This window comes from Myxine glutinosa, chromosome 13 (assembly GCF_964187855.1).
Source record: "Myxine glutinosa chromosome 13, kmMyxGlut1.1, whole genome shotgun sequence".
Taxonomy (NCBI): Eukaryota; Metazoa; Chordata; class Myxini; order Myxiniformes; family Myxinidae; genus Myxine; species Myxine glutinosa.
Window position 1 is genome coordinate 98,029,968 of NC_136273.1, and position 17,582 is coordinate 98,047,549.

Sequence of the window (17,582 nt, forward strand, 5' to 3'; positions counted from 1 at the left end):
TAGTTAACCACACCAATATCAAAAAAGTTAGTTAACCACACAAATATCATTTTTTTAAAGTTCTAGTTAACCACACAAATATCATTTTAAACTCAACTAAACTATATCCAGCTGAGTTTTTGTCGACACCCAGTGTCCGTCGTCTGTCTGTCTGTCTGTTTGTTTGTCTGTTCGTCGAAACAATTCGACGTCTACGCTCTAAAAGTCACAAATATTGATGCAATTTGATGAAACTTGTTATGCAGCATCTTTAAGACATAAACTAGTTTGGGATTGCATGTGGGCGTTGCACGCCCAAAAATGGGCGTGGCAGGGCGGCCATATTGAAAAATCAATTTTTGTCATATATTTTTTAGCACATATAAACTATATAGTTTGTGGTTCTATATATGCATATTCTCACCATATTGATATTGACCAGTTGAGTTCAGGTTCCCTGGAACCTCTAGTTTTTAAATCGTGATCACGTGTGCGGTGTGTAGTACTAGTACTGGTGCCTCGCTATTATTTTATTATCAGAAATGTAACTGAAAAACAAGGCATTTCCGGAAACATGGCTTAGAAAGAGAATTACTTCTAGCTTGTCGGAAAGTTAAAATTTTAAAGATCAGACAATAATTAAGCGAGTTATGATCAAATAACCTCCACCGTTTCCATAATCTCGGCTGTAAGTGTAACACGTGTCCTTTTGTGGTTTGTTTTCAACGTATCCAATCCAATCACGTGACGTGTCGCAAAGGGTGCACTAACCGGAAGTTACGTAGTCCGCGGGCGCCTATTATTTGATTCCACATTATCACGAATGACGTCGACACTGAGGCGAGTCCAGCCACCACGCCCACAGCGAGCTGATTGACCGTCATAGCCACGCCTACCTCGGCCACGTCATAGCCACGCCTACCTTTTACAAAGGAATGTAGTTTTGCTAACTTTTCCTGGAATCCTTTCAAGCTATTAGAATTATATTATAATACCAAAGGATGTTGCAGGAAGTAAAACTCTGTCGGAGAGTAGCGTCGCGCGCAAAAATGAAAGTGCTGACAATTTTAAACCTTTCAATGAGCGTCTCAACTGGCTTTCCGGGAAATGTTTCCGATACCGGATAGATAAAAATAGTATTAATTAATACAGCAATTGCCAGTTACGGCTTTGATCTAACTGATAATATTGCCTATAGATTTAAGGGTAACGAAACTTATAATGGAGAAAGTGCCACAGAGATGGAAAAAATCAGCCAAGCTAACGCTACGTAGTGATACACCCATAGTAATGCCGCTTCGTACTACTCCACCATGGCTGTCATGAACAAGACGATTAAGCTCCTTAAATTATCGCGTAACTGGCTTCAGTTTTTATTATTTTTATTTCATAGTTCGGTGTAAAATATCACAAGAGAACAAGAAAACACTCAAAATGTACCGCTAATGAACCTTGCTTCGTATTAAACGACAAATACGAACCTCATCCGGGTATCTGACAAATGCATCTTTGTCTTTTTCACGCAGTAATACCACAAAATATTTATTTTAACTTTGGGTTATTTCAGTCTCTCGTGTTTGATTTTTCCACAGAAAAAGAACATGTGCGAAATTTAAAATCGCATTTACAACATTCATCGACAGAACAGACATTTTCAGTTGGAGGGAAATGTGTTGGGACAGCTTTGGCCTGGGGCGGCGTTGAGGGGAAACGGAACAAAATTCGCGATTTAATTAATTAATTCCAGGGCCTGGTACTGCTGTTTGCGTCGCGCCAGTCATGGCCTACTCTTACCAAGGCTCGCAAGGTAAGTGTGAGCACACGGTGGTCCGGCGGGTTTACAACACACAATGGCGTCTGTGCAGTGTATTTATATTTATTTATAAACGCGATGGCAGTGTCGGATTGGTTTATAAACGCATTGCTGTGTTCTGGTAACCGCACTAGTCGAGCTTGAGGCCCACACAGCACATCCACGTATTGCGTATTGTTTTTGTCGACGAAGCTTTCTCGCCGTGACTCGTATTTGATTTAAATCCAGTTTAACCTATTCTCTTAAAATGTACGTAAACTCTCCCGGATGTCCTGTAATCTTGTGAATGTAATGATTGACATATATATATATATATATATATATATATATATATATATATATATATATATATATATATATATATATATATATATATATATATATATATATGACGTAGTTAATAATCTGTCTTCCTACACGTACAGGATCGTCTGTGATTGTTATAATAATACTAATAATAATAATAATACTAAGTTATAATTATACACGATGCTCATTGTGGGGACACATATTGATATGATATGGTGGGAGTGCGGGAAAACGATGCTGTGTCATTAGAAAAACCCAATACGAAAGAACAGGATGAAGGAGGAAAAATCGATGAAGACCGTCTTGGTCTTGCTTTTTGAGATTCACATAAACACCTATTTGTTTCCCCAAAACAAAGGTGTTTGTCCCTCAAGAGAAAGGGGCGACTAATAGGTGGACAGACAGTCTTGGTTATTTAGAGTCACCTTAACAGGATTGATTGAAAATGCTATTTAGTGCTTTTCATAAAAAACTTTCACGTAAAAATACATTTTGCATGCTAAATGCTTTTGCATACATTTTGCTTTTGAAAAGCCTCCGCTTCCGGTCCGGTCTGAAGAGGACGCAGGCGTCACATGCTCGCCGCTTCTTCGACTGGGCCAGTCTGTGGCTTGCTTTTTTGGTGGTCGTGCGGATTTTTTGGCCATTGAGTCTGCCCTCCGCATAGTCCCGGCTCTGCTCCCTGCTTCGCCTACCCGGCTCCTTCGCCTGCTCGCTGTTTCCTCGGGCACGCTCTCGTGCGTTGTGTCCTTCGCAGCGGTGTGGCGGCGGTTTTCCCGCCGTGATCTTGATTTGTAGCGGCGGCGGTTGATTGCCGCTGCATTTCCCGCTTTGCCGTGATCAACCTTGGCCTCGTGATCGTCTCTTTGCTCCTGTCTGCCCTCTGCTTGGTCCCGACTCTGCTCCTGGCTTCACCTACCTGGCTTCTTCGTTTCCTTGGGCCTGCTCCCGTGTGTTGGGACCATTGTTTCACCTCAACCTTGGCCTCGTGCTCGCCTCTCCGCTCCTGCCTGGCATGGCTCTGCGGTACTCCGCCGCAAGGCTCCTTCTGCTCAATACCCGCTCCACCCCATCATGCATCTCTGCCATCAAATCAAATGGACTCCTCCGACGACCCAGGTACATTCACCGTGGCTCCGGTCGTAAGTTTGTATATGTACAATCAGGTCACTCCATCCCTGTTCTCTGGTCGGCTCAGCGCACTCCCACTCATCGTCCCAGCGCACCTAGTCACGGCAACGCACAAAATCGCATCTCCTGCCTGCGAACCCTGGCTAAATCACCTGAATTCATCCCCGCTGTTCAAAACAACATCAAGCTCACCCTGTTCAACACCCGGTCCCTCAACAACAAATGCCTCATCCTCAACGACTACATCCTGGAGAACAAACTGGACTTTCTCTGTCTCACCGAAACCTGGCAACAACCACTGGACTACTACACGCTCAACCTCACCACACCCAATGGATATTCCTACGTCAATAAACCACGCTCGGAGGGCCGAGGTGGTGGAATTGCCGTTATCCACCGTCAAGACATCAGGACCAGCCTCATCCCCATCGCCTCATCCTCATCCTTTGAACACCTGGCTTTTAAACTCTCTGGTCGCACGCAGTCAGTCAAGGCTGTCGTCTACCGCCCTCCCAAACCACACCCATTATTCCTGTCTGACTTCTCCTACTTTCTGACCCAGCTATGTTCCCTCTCCCCCTCAATCCTCCTCCTTGGTAATTTCAATATCCACATGGACTCCACTGACTCCACAATAACCACTGACTTCACTGATTTACTCACCTGCTTTAACCTCACTCAACATGTCAACTTTCCTACGCATATCCGTGGTCACATTTTGGACCTTGTCTGCTCCACTGGATTAATTTTGCACCATCTCTCTGGCTCCGACCTCACCCTCTCTGACCACTTAGCCATCACTATGACCATCAACATCCCCACCCCAACACCAAGACATTATCGCACTATCAACTTCCGTGAGCTAAACGCTCTTTCACCTACCTCATTCTCATCCACCCTCTCTGAAAAAATGTCCACTTCTCCCTTCATTGACCTCCACACCCCTTCCGACCTCACTGACTACTACAACCACACTCTCTCCTCCTGCCTTGACCAGCTTGCGCCTTTAAAAACCAAAACAGTTTCTTTCACCCATTCTGCTCCCTGGTTTACCCCTGAACTCCGCCTGATGAAAACTCGTGCTCGCCAACTTGAAAGACTCCGCAATAAAACAGGTCTCACAGTTCACTCCCAAGCCTACAAGGACCACCTACAACACTACAAAGATGCCCTCTCCCACGCCCGCTCCGCCTACTACTCTCAAATTATCCACTCTGGCTCCGGAAACCCAAAAGCACTCTTCTCGACAATAAACAAACTCCTCCGCCCCCTGGACACCACCACCCAGTCATTCACAGTAGACAACTGCATCTCCTTCCTTTCTTTCTTCCAACGCAAAATTGACAACATCTACAACAGCTTGACCACCGCCGCACCCGCTCCCCCTCCAACCACCTGCCCCCCCTTATCCTGCCTTCCCCTGTCTCAATTCTCCCCGGTCTCCCCTACTGACCTCTCTGAACTCCTCATAGGAATGAAAACTGCCACCTGCACTCTTGACCCCATCCCCTCCAGCTTTGTCAAGGCCTCCCTCCCTGCTCTCTCTCCACTTATCATTGCAACAATAAACTCCTCCCTGTCTACAGGCATCGTCCCACCTTCCCTCAAAATTGCTGCTGTTACCCCCATTCTAAAAAAACCTGGTCTAAACCCTGACACCCTAAACAACTTCAGACCCATCTCCAACCTACCCTTTCTGTCGAAAGTTTTGGAACGCGCTGTAGCCACTCAACTCAAACATCACCTCTCTGCCAATAACCTGTGTGAAACATTCCAATCCGGATTCCGCTCCAACCACAGTACTGAAACTGCTCTCCTCAAAATCACCAACGACCTTCTCCTCTCCTCTGACGCTGGCAACCTCAACATTCTCGTCCCCCTCGACCTCAGCGCTGCCTTTGACACCATCGATCACACCATCCTCCTCACCCGACTTGAATCCACCTTTAACGTTACCGGCACTGCCCTCTCTTGGATTAAATCATACCTCTCTGACAGACGCCAGTTCATCTCCATCAATAACTGCAAATCCCCCACTGCTCCCCTCCCCCAAGGTGTCCCCCAAGGTTCAGTTCTTGGCCCCCTCCTCTTCATCCTTTACCTGTCCCCCCTCGGTCACTTAATCCGCCGTCATGGTCTCCAATTCCACTGTTTCGCCGATGACATCCAGCTTTTCATCTCCACCAAGTCCGTCTCCACCGACACCCACTCTATCCTGACAAACTGCATCTCTGAAATAAAATCCTGGCTTCAAATCAACTTCCTCAAACTAAACTGTGATAAATCTGAAATAATCATCATTGGCCCAAAAACGCTCACAAAATCCACCCATAACTTTGCCCTCAACATCGACGGTATCCCAGTATCCACCTCCCCTCTCATCCGGAATCTTGGCGTCATCTTTGACCAAACCCTCTCCTTCGACAAATACACTAAACAGATCACAAAGACAGCCTTCTTTCACCTGAAAAACATCGCCCGTCTCCGCTCATCCATCTCCTCCACGGCTGCAGAAACCCTCATCCACGCCTTCATCACCTCCCGTCTGGACTACTGCAATAGCCTCCTCTATGGTTCACCCTCAACAATCACCAATAAACTCCAATACATTCAGAACTCCGCTGCCCTTCTACTCACCCATTCCCGGACCCGTGACCACATCACCCCCGTCCTTTACAAGCTTCACTGGCTCCCCATCTCCCAGAGAATCCAGTACAAAATCCTCCTCTTGACCTACAAAGCCCTCCATAACCTGGCCCCATCCTACCTGGCTGACCTCCTCTCCAGACACACTCCCACCCGCAACCTCCGCTCTGCTGGTACCAACCTCCTGACCCCCCCCCCCCCCATCCGGACCAAATTCAGATCCTGGGGGGACAGGGCCTTCTCCATCGCTGCTCCCACCCTCTGGAACTCACTACCTCACACCATCAGAGACTCCTCCTCACTCACCACATTCAAAACATCACTCAAGACCCACCTGTTCAGCACTGCATTCAACATTCAACCCACAGCATTTAACCCCTGACTATCACTTCTCCTTCTCCCTCCTTTTGCTTTAAATATTTCCCTATTGATTCTTGTCTTTTTGCAATTGTTGTTTTCATGTTTTGTTATGCATTATGTTTTGCACTCTGTCAAAGCGCCTTTGGGCTTCATGAAAAGCGCTATACAAAATAAATGAATTATTATTATATTATTATAAAGATTGTCTAAGGGAAGAAAGCAAAGTAAATAAATATATAATTGAGGAAATCTGACGTTGAAGATGCAGATCCCATCGATGCTGGATTTGACAATGAGCCATATATATATTGTTGCGGTTTTGCGAAGCCCGTTCCCTTACCAAGGGGAGATTAAGCCCCCTTGTTCTCCTTGGGTCTTCGACTGAGTCGCCACTTCCGGGCAGACGTGGAAAAGGGTCTCGGGACAATTTTCGCACGTACCTAAGTACCCACGCCGCCGCGGAAGCGGGGATCGAGTCTCGCACGAAACACGCGTAATTGAGTACGCCCGAGCGGATGGCGTACCACGTGGTCCGTGCTGTTACCTTGCTATTGGAACCCGATCAGAGCGATCCAATTCATACCATGCTAAGCCAATGATAGAGAGACAAAAGCGGTCGAATCAAAGGAATAACACGATTTAATGACTATTTACAATGGTTTGGAAGGAGAAGAGACACAGGGCCGTCTTAAGCAGTCTTAACTTATTTTCGCAGACAATGGGCCCACTTACACACTGTTACATATTTTTGTGAATGTATGTGAATTACCATTCAGGTCTTTGCTTATCCATGTGTAATAGATTAAGGGTTGTTGTGGTTGGAGGGTCAGGAGCCCTTCTGAAAAGTGTCCGGAAACGGAAGTGACCGGAAACGGAAGAGGAAAAGACACGAGGAAGAAAAGGGAGTTTTCCTCTTCCTCGCCCCGCTCCGACGAAAGGTGGGATCGACCTTGCGCTGCGTGAAAAAGCGGCGTTCCAAAGCCCGTCTGGCGAGAGGAGTTACCGGGACGTGTACCTGCCCGGTGGAGACGTCAAGTTGACGTGGGGCCGTGCATCGACCCCGCGTCTGGCACCGTTCGCGGCACCGTCTAAACAGACGCGTGCGGGTCGCACGTTGGGGCCTAACGCGCCTTGCAAGCGGCGTGGGGCTTTTGGCTTGCTTTACCGTACCCGCTTCGCGTGGCCACGAGGGGCTGCAGCCGCGGTGCCTGGTACGATACCTGCCCGGTGGGAAAACGTCCACCCGGGGTTCGTTCAACCGCCCGAGTGCGGCGACGCCGACCAGCATCTTGGTCAGGAGGGGCCCAGAGACATTGTGAGGGGCAGAGACCAAAAGGGGGTCGTGAGTACCGAAGTGGACACACATATATAAGATGGCCATCTTAATCATATAGGGAATTGATTGTGGATTGGGAATTGTTGATGGTTGTTTGTTATTGATTGCTCGGGGAAAATCTCCGTGGTTGTATCATTGAAATTGTATGGTATCATTACCATTGAAATATATCCTTGAACATCAGTTTTCTCTTGGGTGGAATTCATATGGATTGCGTGGCGAAAGCGCATATATAATACAACTTTCTGGCGAAGTTCCTCTCACGGTCCGGGGGTCACCGAGACCAGGTATTCACCGAGGGGACCACGTAACAGAATTGGGGCTCGTCCAAATTACGATTTGCGGCTTCGCAATTGGGTCTACGTCCGGGATCTGAAATTGTATTTGTATAAAATAATAAAATAATATTTTTATTAATTAAAATTTATTAATTAAGTATTAATTGGTAAATTTTTGGGGGAAATTGGGGTAAAGTCTTGGGGGAAGGTTAACAGGTGTTAACGATAGTCACCATGGCGTTTGTGGCACAGAACTTTGCGGTAACACCGAGTGAGGCACAGTTCCGAGCGTTACTAAAGTCGGACCTCTTGAAATTGGCCAAACATTTTAACTTGGAGGTCCGAACTAATTTGAGGAAGGCAGAGTTGCAGACCACGGTGATACAATCTATGGTGGGATTAGGAACATGGGACGAGTTAGCCTGGGAGTGGCTACCCGAAGAACCAGAAGACGTTGAGTCGGGAAAGACTTCGAAACATTGCGTGACTTGATCCTGGTGGAAGAATTTCAGCAGTGTGTCCACGAGGACATCAAAGTGTACCTGCAGAAACTGGAGTTGCAATTACGGAGCCAGGAACGGATCAAAGAAGAAGAAAGGAAAGCAGAAGAGAGGAGAGAAGAGAAACAAGCAGAGGAAAGGAGGGTGGAACGAGAACTCCAGGAAAGGTTAGCAGAAGAAGAAAGGAAAGCAGAAAAGGAAAGAGCAGAAGAAGAAAGGAGAGGGGAACGAGAACTCCAGGAAAGGTTAGAAAGGATGAAAACAAGGGAACTCGAAGCAGAGGAGAGAAAAGCGGAAAGGGAATTAAAGGAACGTGATATGGAGCTTCAGCAAGAAATTAAATTCAAGGAGCTGGAGTTAATGAGAGAACGGGGAGAGGCACCACCCTTGCTGACGGGGTCGACACCTAACCAGAAAACCTGGGATGTGGGCAGACATGTGAGGCTGGTTCCACCGTTCAGTGAAAAGGGAGTCGCGAAATTTTTTCCACACTTTGAGAAAGTGGCTCGACAATTAAACTGGCCGGAGGAGGCCTGGACCATACTCGTGCAAAGTGTGCTGGTGGGAAAAGCTCAAGAGATTTATTCGGCGCTACCAATGGACCAATGTGCAGATTATGAGGTACTGAAGAAGCACATCCTCAAAGCCTATGAGTTGGTTCCGGAAGCTTACAGGCAAAAATTCAGGAATGCCAGGAAGAGGGAGAGTGAGACCCATGTGGAGTTTGCCAGAGTGAAAGAAAACATGTTTGATCGGTGGTGTGAGTCAAAAGGAGTCGGGAAAGACTTCGAAACATTGCGTGACTTGATCCTGGTGGAAGAATTTCAGCAGTGTGTCCACGAGGACATCAAAGTGTACCTGCAGGAAAAGAAAGTACCAAAGTTGTGGGACGCAGCCCCCATGGCAGATGATTATGCCTTAACCCACCGAATAGGGGTCCACGAACCTAACTCCTCGCCTAGATCTCCGCAGGGGAGGTGGGGAACAGCAGGTGCGGAGAACGACAATACATGGCGGCGACCTCGAGAGGATTATGGGGACAACGCGGATACCCCACCTGTTCGAAATCAGAGGGATGCGGGCCCAAGACAAACTTATATTTCAGGGGGCCCAAGGCAGACCACGAGTTTTTCCTCCGGGCCTACTTGCGCTTTTTGCAAGAAACCTGGACACTTGATGTCCAGTTGTTACCGCATGAAAAGGGAAGACCCAGAGCGGAGTCCGACTATTACGACTCCAAATGCAATGGCCATTGTGAGAAATCGCCATCAAAAGGGTTACCAATCATTTATTTCAGAGGGGTTTGTGTCACTGGATGGAGCCTCGACTAACCGGAGACCGGTTAGGATATTGAGGGACACAGGAGCACATCAATCTTTAATGCTTGAAGGCATTTTGCCATGGTCCGAGGAGACGGCAACGGGGGATAGTGTTCGTTTACAGGGGATCGGGGGCGGTGTTAGTGCTCCACTTCATGTCATCCATTTGGAGTCCGAGTTGATGTCAGGACCGGTCACCGTCGGTTTACAAGCCACACTTCCTGTAGAGGGTGTATCTGTGGTTATCGGGAATGATTTGGCCGGGGGTCAAGTTTATGGTAACCTGAGGGTTGGTAAAGAGCCTAGCAGGGAAAATAACACCACACCAGCTCGGGATGGCGACAAAAGTACCAAGTTATTTGTAGGGGGACTGAACTTCAAAACAGAGGAAGAAGTTCTGACCTCTGTCTTCAACAGATATGGGCCGCTGGTGGAAGTGCGGTTGGTAAGAGACAGGGAAACGCAACAGTCAAGAGGGTTCGGCTTTGTCACGTTTGCAAGCCCACAAGACGCCAGAGAGGCAGAGAAGAATTGGAATGGCAAGGATTTGGAGGGTCGGACCATAACAGTAGGGAAGGCATTTCGTAGGCGTCGAGAGGTCTACAGGAGAGTACCACTGGGCGGTAGTTTTGGTGGTGGCCGCAATCAATATTATTATGGAGGCTCCCTGAGTTACGGCAGCCCCCGAAGGAAGGATTGGCAAAGTAGTGGCCGAGAAGGAGACCGCTATTCAGGGGACTACAGGGACAAGTGGTCCCACCCTAATTATTAGGGAAGTTCTGAGAAGTTGAAGCACTGAATGCGGCGGAGCCGCCGAGCCAAGATTCCTACACGGATTAACCGTGAACGCCGTTCCTAAAGGCGTCCATGTAGGAACTTTCATGCACGGACTAACCGTGAACTCCACGTTCCTCAAGGCGCCCATGTAGAGAACTTTCCTGCACGGACTAACCGTGAACTCCACGTTCCTAAAGGCATCCATGTAGTGAATACTCGGCTTGGCCTCCCGGAAAAAGTGCTATCGAGTTGCTTAACTTTGGATCTTTGATCAACCCCTTAACCTTCATTCACAAGAAACTGACGGTCAAAGTCAGAGGGTCATGAGATGGAGTTTGATTTGGCAGGGACAATGTCGTTGCTGGTGCTTAGTCCAGAGGGAGTAATCTGGAGGGGTTGTGGTGAAATTTTGGTTGCTTTATTTTTAAGTGATAACTGTGCCCGCCGCCCGGGGGGAACTGATAATGTGGGGGGGTTGAGTTATCTGGTTTGTTTCTCCAAATTGGCCGGCAAAGAAAGTTCGCTGGGTTCAAACTTTCTTTCTTGAAGGGGGGGAGTGTTACATATTTATGTGAATGTATGTGAATTACCATTCAGGTCTTTGCTTATCCATGTGTAATAGATTAAGGGTTGTTGTGGTTGGAGGGTCAGGAGCCCTTCTGAAAAGTGTCCGGAAACGGAAGTGACCGGAAACGGAAGAGGAAAAGACACGAGGAAGAAAAGGGAGTTTTCCTCTTCCTCGCCCCGCTCCGACGAAAGGTGGGATCGACCTTGCGCTGCGTGAAAAAGCGGCGTTCCGAAGCCCGTCTGGCGAGAGGAGTTACCGGGACGTGTACCTGCCCGGTGGAGACGTCAAGTTGACGTGGGGCCGTGCATCGACCCCGCGTCTGGCACCGTTCGCGGCACCGTCTAAACAGACGCGTGCGGGTCGCACGTTGGGGCCTAACGCGCCTTGCAAGCGGCGTGGGGCTTTTGGCTTGCTTTACCGTACCCGCTTCGCGTGGCCACGAGGGGCTGCAGCCGCGGTGCCTGGTACGATACCTGCCCGGTGGGAAAACGTCCACCCGGGGTTCGTTCAACCGCCCGAGTGCGGCGACGCCGACCAGCATCTTGGTCAGGAGGGGCCCAGAGACATTGTGAGGGGCAGAGACCAAAAGGGGGTCGTGAGTACCGAAGTGGACACACATATATAAGATGGCCATCTTAATCATATAGGGAATTGATTGTGGATTGGGAATTGTTGATGGTTGTTTGTTATTGATTGCTCGGGGAAAATCTCCGTGGTTGTATCATTGAAATTGTATGGTATCATTACCATTGAAATATATCCTTGAACATCAGTTTTCTCTTGGGTGGAATTCATATGGATTGCGTGGCGAAAGCGCATATATAATACAACTTTCTGGCGAAGTTCCTCTCACGGTCCGGGGGTCACCGAGACCAGGTATTCACCGAGGGGACCACGTAACAACACACAGCGAGATGAAGGAAGAATGTTCATGCGCCGAACGCGCCGGCTTTGGTCCTCCAGGAACAGCTCACCCGGCGTGGCCCTCTGGCGGTCACCGCACGTATCCCGGCGAAGGCAGGCAGGCAGGCGGGAAACTCCTCGTGGCGCGTAGCTCACAGGCAGGCAGGCAGGAAAATATGCGCGTCTGTGCCCGGCACGGCTGTCTTTCACCGCGCGATTAATACAACTACTCTGATTCGTAATTCGTCTCTTGGGCCGCGCAACTCGTCTGCACTCCTCGGGGATCTGACTCCAGCTCAACTGAGAACTCAACTCGGCGTATCCCTGCTCATAACTTGTGTTCGTACTCAACACCCCGCACTCTCATAACTTGGCGCATCTCACCCGGGCTCATAACTCGTCTGCCTCCCTTCTCACAACTTGGCGCATGCCACCCGAACTCATAACTGAGGTGGGGGCTCTGGGCACAGGGTTATATTGCCCCCGCCCTAGCCCGCATCGAATGTTCCAAACCCCGCCTTTTGCCGCAGTGGTAAGTCACTCCCCTCGAGCCCTGATTGGCGGCTCGTGCTTACCGGTCACTCCCACTCCTCCTGCCCCGCCTTCCTTCGGCCTTGATCGACTTGTTCAGGCCGGCCTCGTGGGGCGCTTCGGGGCGCTTCACCAATTCTTGAAGGAGTTCTGCCCTTTTTGAACTCAGAAAATATCGCATATTACACATGGATCCGTTTTCTGGACTTTCCCCCTTCTTACCCTTTAACATATTGAACTGAAACTTGGTTGGGGCACATGTATTGCAAAGCAATTCTCCCTCTTGTTGTATTTTGGGTCTTTTCACAAAAATATTGCAATTACTTTATGTGTAATCTTTATGGTTGTCCTATTATTTGTTATTATTGAAAAATGGGTGCGTGTTTCTACAGCGGCATCAGGCACTTACCCCTCGGTAAACTCTCAAGAAGGTTATGCGAACAGCCAAGTTGGTTACCAGTCAGGACGTTACTCTGCATCTTCCGGTTCCCAATATAGCTACCAGGCTGGTTTGGGGAGCTATCAGAGCGGCACCACTGGCTATGGAACTGTTACACCCTCACAGCCCACCTACCAGGGAACTGCAACATCATCTGCATACCAACCTGTAAATAATCAAGTCAGTTACCCGGGTACAGCTACTCAATCTGGCTATCAAGGTGCGGAAAATGCTCAGTCTTCCTTTCCTGGTTCTGCTGCTCAGTCGTTTGCTTATCAGCCAGGCACTCAGTCGGGCTATCAAGCAGGCACTCAGTCGGGCTATCAAGCAGGCGCTCAGTCGGTCTATCAAACTCAATCAGGCTATCAAACAGGTAGTCAGACAAGTGCTCAGTCGAGCTATCCGGTAGGCTATCAGTCAAGTGCTCCACCAGGATACCAGGCAGCGACACAACCAGGATACCAGGCAGCGACGCAACCAGGATACCAGGCAGGGACGCAAACAGGATACCAGGCAGCAACACAACCAGGATACCAGGCAGGGACGCAAACAGGATACCAGGCGGCGACACAACCAGTATACCAGGCAGCGACGCAAACAGGATACCAGGCAGGGACGCAAACAGGATACCAGGCAGCAACACAACCAGGATACCAGGCAGGGACGCAAACAGGATACCAGGCGGCGACACAACCAGGATACCAGGCAGGGACGCAAACAGGATACCAGGCGGGGACGCAAACAGGATACCAGGCGGGGACGCAAACAGGATACCAGGCGGGGACGCAAACAGGATACCAGGCGGGGACGCAAACAGGATACCAGGCGGGGACGCAAACAGGATACCAGGCGGGGACGCAAACAGGATACCAAGCGGGGACGCAAACAGCATACCAGGCAGGGACGCAAACAGCATACCAGGCGGGGACGCAACCAGGTTACCAGGCCGTGGCTCAGCCCGAGAACCATGCAGGCGCACAGTCAAAGAGCCAGGGGGACACTCAGTCAGGGTACCAGGCCGGAGCTCAGTCGGGATACCAGGCCGGAGCTCAATCGGGATACCAGGCCGGAGCTCAGTCGGGATACCAGGCCGGAGCTCAGTCGGGATACCAGGCCGCAGCTCAGTCGGGATACCAGGCCGCAGCTCCGTCGGGATACCAGGCCGCAGCTCCGTCGGGATACCAGGCCGCAGCTCCGTCGGGATACCAGGCCGCAGCTCATTCGGGCTACCAGGCCGCAGCTCAGTCGGGCTACCAGGCCGCAGCTCAGTCGGGCTACCAGGCCGCAGCTCAGTCGGGCTACCAGGCCGCAGCTCAGTCGGGCTACCAGGCCGCAGCTCAGTCGGGCTACCAGGCCGCAGCTCAGTCGGGCTACCAGTCAGGAGCTCAGTCGGGCTACCAGTCAGGAGCTCAGTCGGGCTACCAATCCGGAGCTCAGTCGGGCTACCGGGCCGGAGCTCAGTCGGGCTACCGGGCCAGCTCGCAGTCGGGATACCGGGCAAGCACACCCTCGGGTTATCAATCAAACAATCAATCAAAGTACCAGACAGGTGTGCAGTCAGGTTATCAGGCTGGCACGCAGTCAGTGTACAAAGCTTTAGGAGATCACTCAAATTTCCAATCATCGGGTAATCAGGCTGGCAAACGAACATTGGCTAATCGATCTGGTTACCAGGCATCCGGTGATCGGTCCAGCAATCAAACTTCGGGTGAACGTTCTGGCTACCAAGCGTCAAGTAATCGGTCTGGCTCCCAAGCATACAGCAGTCAATCCAACCTTCCAGCGAAGCCTAACTCTGGTCATCAGGCTGGGCGGAATCGATCAAGCCACACTTCTTCAAGCAGTCAGTCAAGCTCTCAGTTGAGTAAAAAACCTGGCTTGCACTCTGATTCCCGAAGTTCTGAAAGTCGGAGTAGCCCACAAACACCCACAGTGATTAGTTCCAACTATCGGAGTGGCTCAAAAGGCAATGCAGCCTCCCATGCAGATAGTAGGGACAACCAGCAAGGCTACAAGAGGGGACGTAGCAGAAGTGGAGGTAGAGGCCCTATTGAGGATGAAGAAGGAAGAAAGGGCCATCACGTTGGCTACCCTGACCACAGGAATGCATCTTCCATGGGGTGAGTTCAACTACCAAGATTTCCTCCTACTGTTGTTCTTCGAATTGCACCTGCTTCTCATTTTCCCAACCTGCACCTGTCTGCTGGATTTGCTAAATTGGCAGTAAATGACAGCCAGAAACTTGCCTTTGAATGCCTAAAGATGGAAGCAGCTGCACCTGAGGTGTTTGGTTTGTTTCTCAATTTGACAGCCATGTGAGATTTAGGAGCCATTAAAGATTTTTCATGATGATGGCTATCCAAGATCTCCATGCTCCTGTTAATCTCAAGCTGAACATTGGCTCCACACTTATAGATGCTACCAGGAAAATATTTCCTTTTGATAATTTTTGTCCTAATATTTAGGCAATATGTATTTGGTTGTTTTGACAAAAGGAAGCTGTTAAAACCACCTCTAGTGATACAGCTTTGAGGCTGCCCTCCAACCATTAACGGTGAAGCTAGTTCTGATTTGCTGCAAACTGGTAAGCAACCTTGTATTTGTATTTCCAGTTTCAAGTAGCTGTGGTGAATAAGATTTGTTGGACACAGCTGACGTCGTGGAGGAGAGATGTGATTGGCATTGAGCTTGTTTTGTGTGCAAATGTGACTTGGGAGTGGTTGTTTTTGGTGTTCGAATTTCTATGCAGTATTTTAAAATGTGATGGTGTTGTTGTTTAATGGTGATGATGAAGGTCCACTGGATGGGAAGTTTGTGCCATAATATTTTACTCCAAAACTGTGCCCAGTGGCTAAATGCCCAGTGGCTTCCCCGCTAACTGCCCGGCTCGCACTTTCCCTTGTGTGATTTTAGGTCTGGGTCATATAACTACGGGTACGGGGAACCAGACTCTGGCTGGGCCAGCCCCTTTGGCCAGCAGGGCTTTGGTGCAGATTTTGAGCCACGTGGCAGAGGCGGCCGCTTTCCACGCCCACTTATGGGCCCCAAGGGAGGCCATTTCATGAGACCCCCACCATGGTCCATGGGCAGAGGCGGCTTTCCTGGCCCTTTCGGCATGGGTCCTCCCCCACCGCCCTTCCGTGGCCGGGGGCCAAGCGGGTTTGGGCGTGGGGTAAGTACCCCCTGGACCTTTTGCAAATGCCAATTGAAGGGAAGGGCAAATGAGGTTGAGATTCCTTTTTGAAGATGGAACAGCTTGTTATTCTTTGTGCTTGGAAACTAGGACCAATGTGGAACCTGAAATTTGTGCATTGAGGACGGTCTTTGAGATGCTGAACCCGAAAAGCAGATGGTGCCTAGTCTTTGGACCGGTGGCAAATGTTTGACAGTTGCAGTATTTTTCTGTCTTAACAGCTTCCTTGGCCTCCACCCCGTGGCCCTTGGTGGGGTCGGTCCAGTGCGCAGGCACGGCCAGCACAGCCAATGATGAGGAAACAGGTGGTAATGCCAATACCCATCAAAAGACCTTTGGCTGACTACGAGTTTTGGAGAGCTGACAGTGAGTGAGCTTGGTGCTTGCATGTATTTTTTATCTTTGTTTGTAGTGACTGAAATAGTTACATTTTTTGTAAAGAATATGATGATGCTGTTCTATTTCTGTTGGTTTTCAAAAATATCTTTCTTCAACCCATGTTGAAATATTAAGCCTTGGTAAACAAAGCTCAAAGCATCCACACTCGGGATAATATTAATTTTCAGGTATCAATGATACGAGAAGCTTTTGTAAGGCTTGTGGGCAGGTTTGACTTCCTCCTGATTGAAAACTGGAATTGAAGAACTGCACAAATATTGAATAGCCTCCTCATAATTGAATGTATAATGCCCACACGGAAATCGATTTGAATTCGGTCATAATTTTTTTGCCGCGCGCACACACACACACACACACACACACACACACACACACACACACACACACACACACACACACACCCTGTTAGATGAGACAAACAGTCACTAAGCTTGGGGGAAGTGCTGTAACTTCCTGTGCTACTCTGGGTACCAGTGACGTCACAACAAAGGCGCTGCTTTTCTCATGATGGGAATGAATGAAGGAAGTTGAGGAGCATGTCGGTTTTGGAAACCATTATTTAACCTTCATGCTCTTAAACACCACAAACGGGTGCTATCTATGTATTTACAAAACATTTTGATATTTTACAGATCTTATGGTGTAATAATTTTAATGGTGATCACGCCGCCACTTTATAAGGAGGCTTTGTTTGATGTCATATGGTCTGGCAGTACAGCATGGCTAACCTAGCCACCCTTAGCAGGGTTCAAGATAAGCGGTGGCCCGGGTGCCAAATGCTACCGAAAACTCCGTCGGGCTACCAAAACCTGGTCCTATGTCCTGTGTGGCCACCTGTGTCAAATTATTCGATACATCTTCTTCATTGATGTATTCGCTCGTTACCCTCGCCAGAGGAGAGCGAATTCCATTTGAGTCTGTTTGTCTGTCTGTCTTTGTCTGTTTGTCCGCACAGAATAAATATGATTTTCTCTGCAACTGTTGGTCCGATTGACCGGAAATTTTCACCATAGGTGCAACTCAACCTGTATAATTTTTCAATGATAATTATGACATCATCGGTCACGTGGTTCGGCCGCCATCTTGGAAAAACCGAAAAAC

General features: G+C 49.0%; 1 protein-coding gene across 1 annotated transcript in view; it reads left to right on the forward strand.

Annotated features, from left to right (window-relative positions):
* The first annotated feature begins 1,607 nt into the window (after window positions 1–1,607).
* The window catches only part of LOC137439135 (uncharacterized), a 32,962-nt gene continuing 16,987 nt past the window's right edge, over window positions 1,608–17,582 (forward strand). The window contains exons 1-4 of the mRNA XM_068134851.2: window positions 1,608–1,786; window positions 12,843–15,009; window positions 15,803–16,061; window positions 16,304–16,448. Coding sequence (XP_067990952.2) covers window positions 1,759–1,786; window positions 12,843–15,009; window positions 15,803–16,061; window positions 16,304–16,448 — 2,599 coding nt within the window. The 5' untranslated portion in view covers window positions 1,608–1,758. The remainder of the gene's footprint in view (window positions 1,787–12,842; window positions 15,010–15,802; window positions 16,062–16,303; window positions 16,449–17,582) is intronic.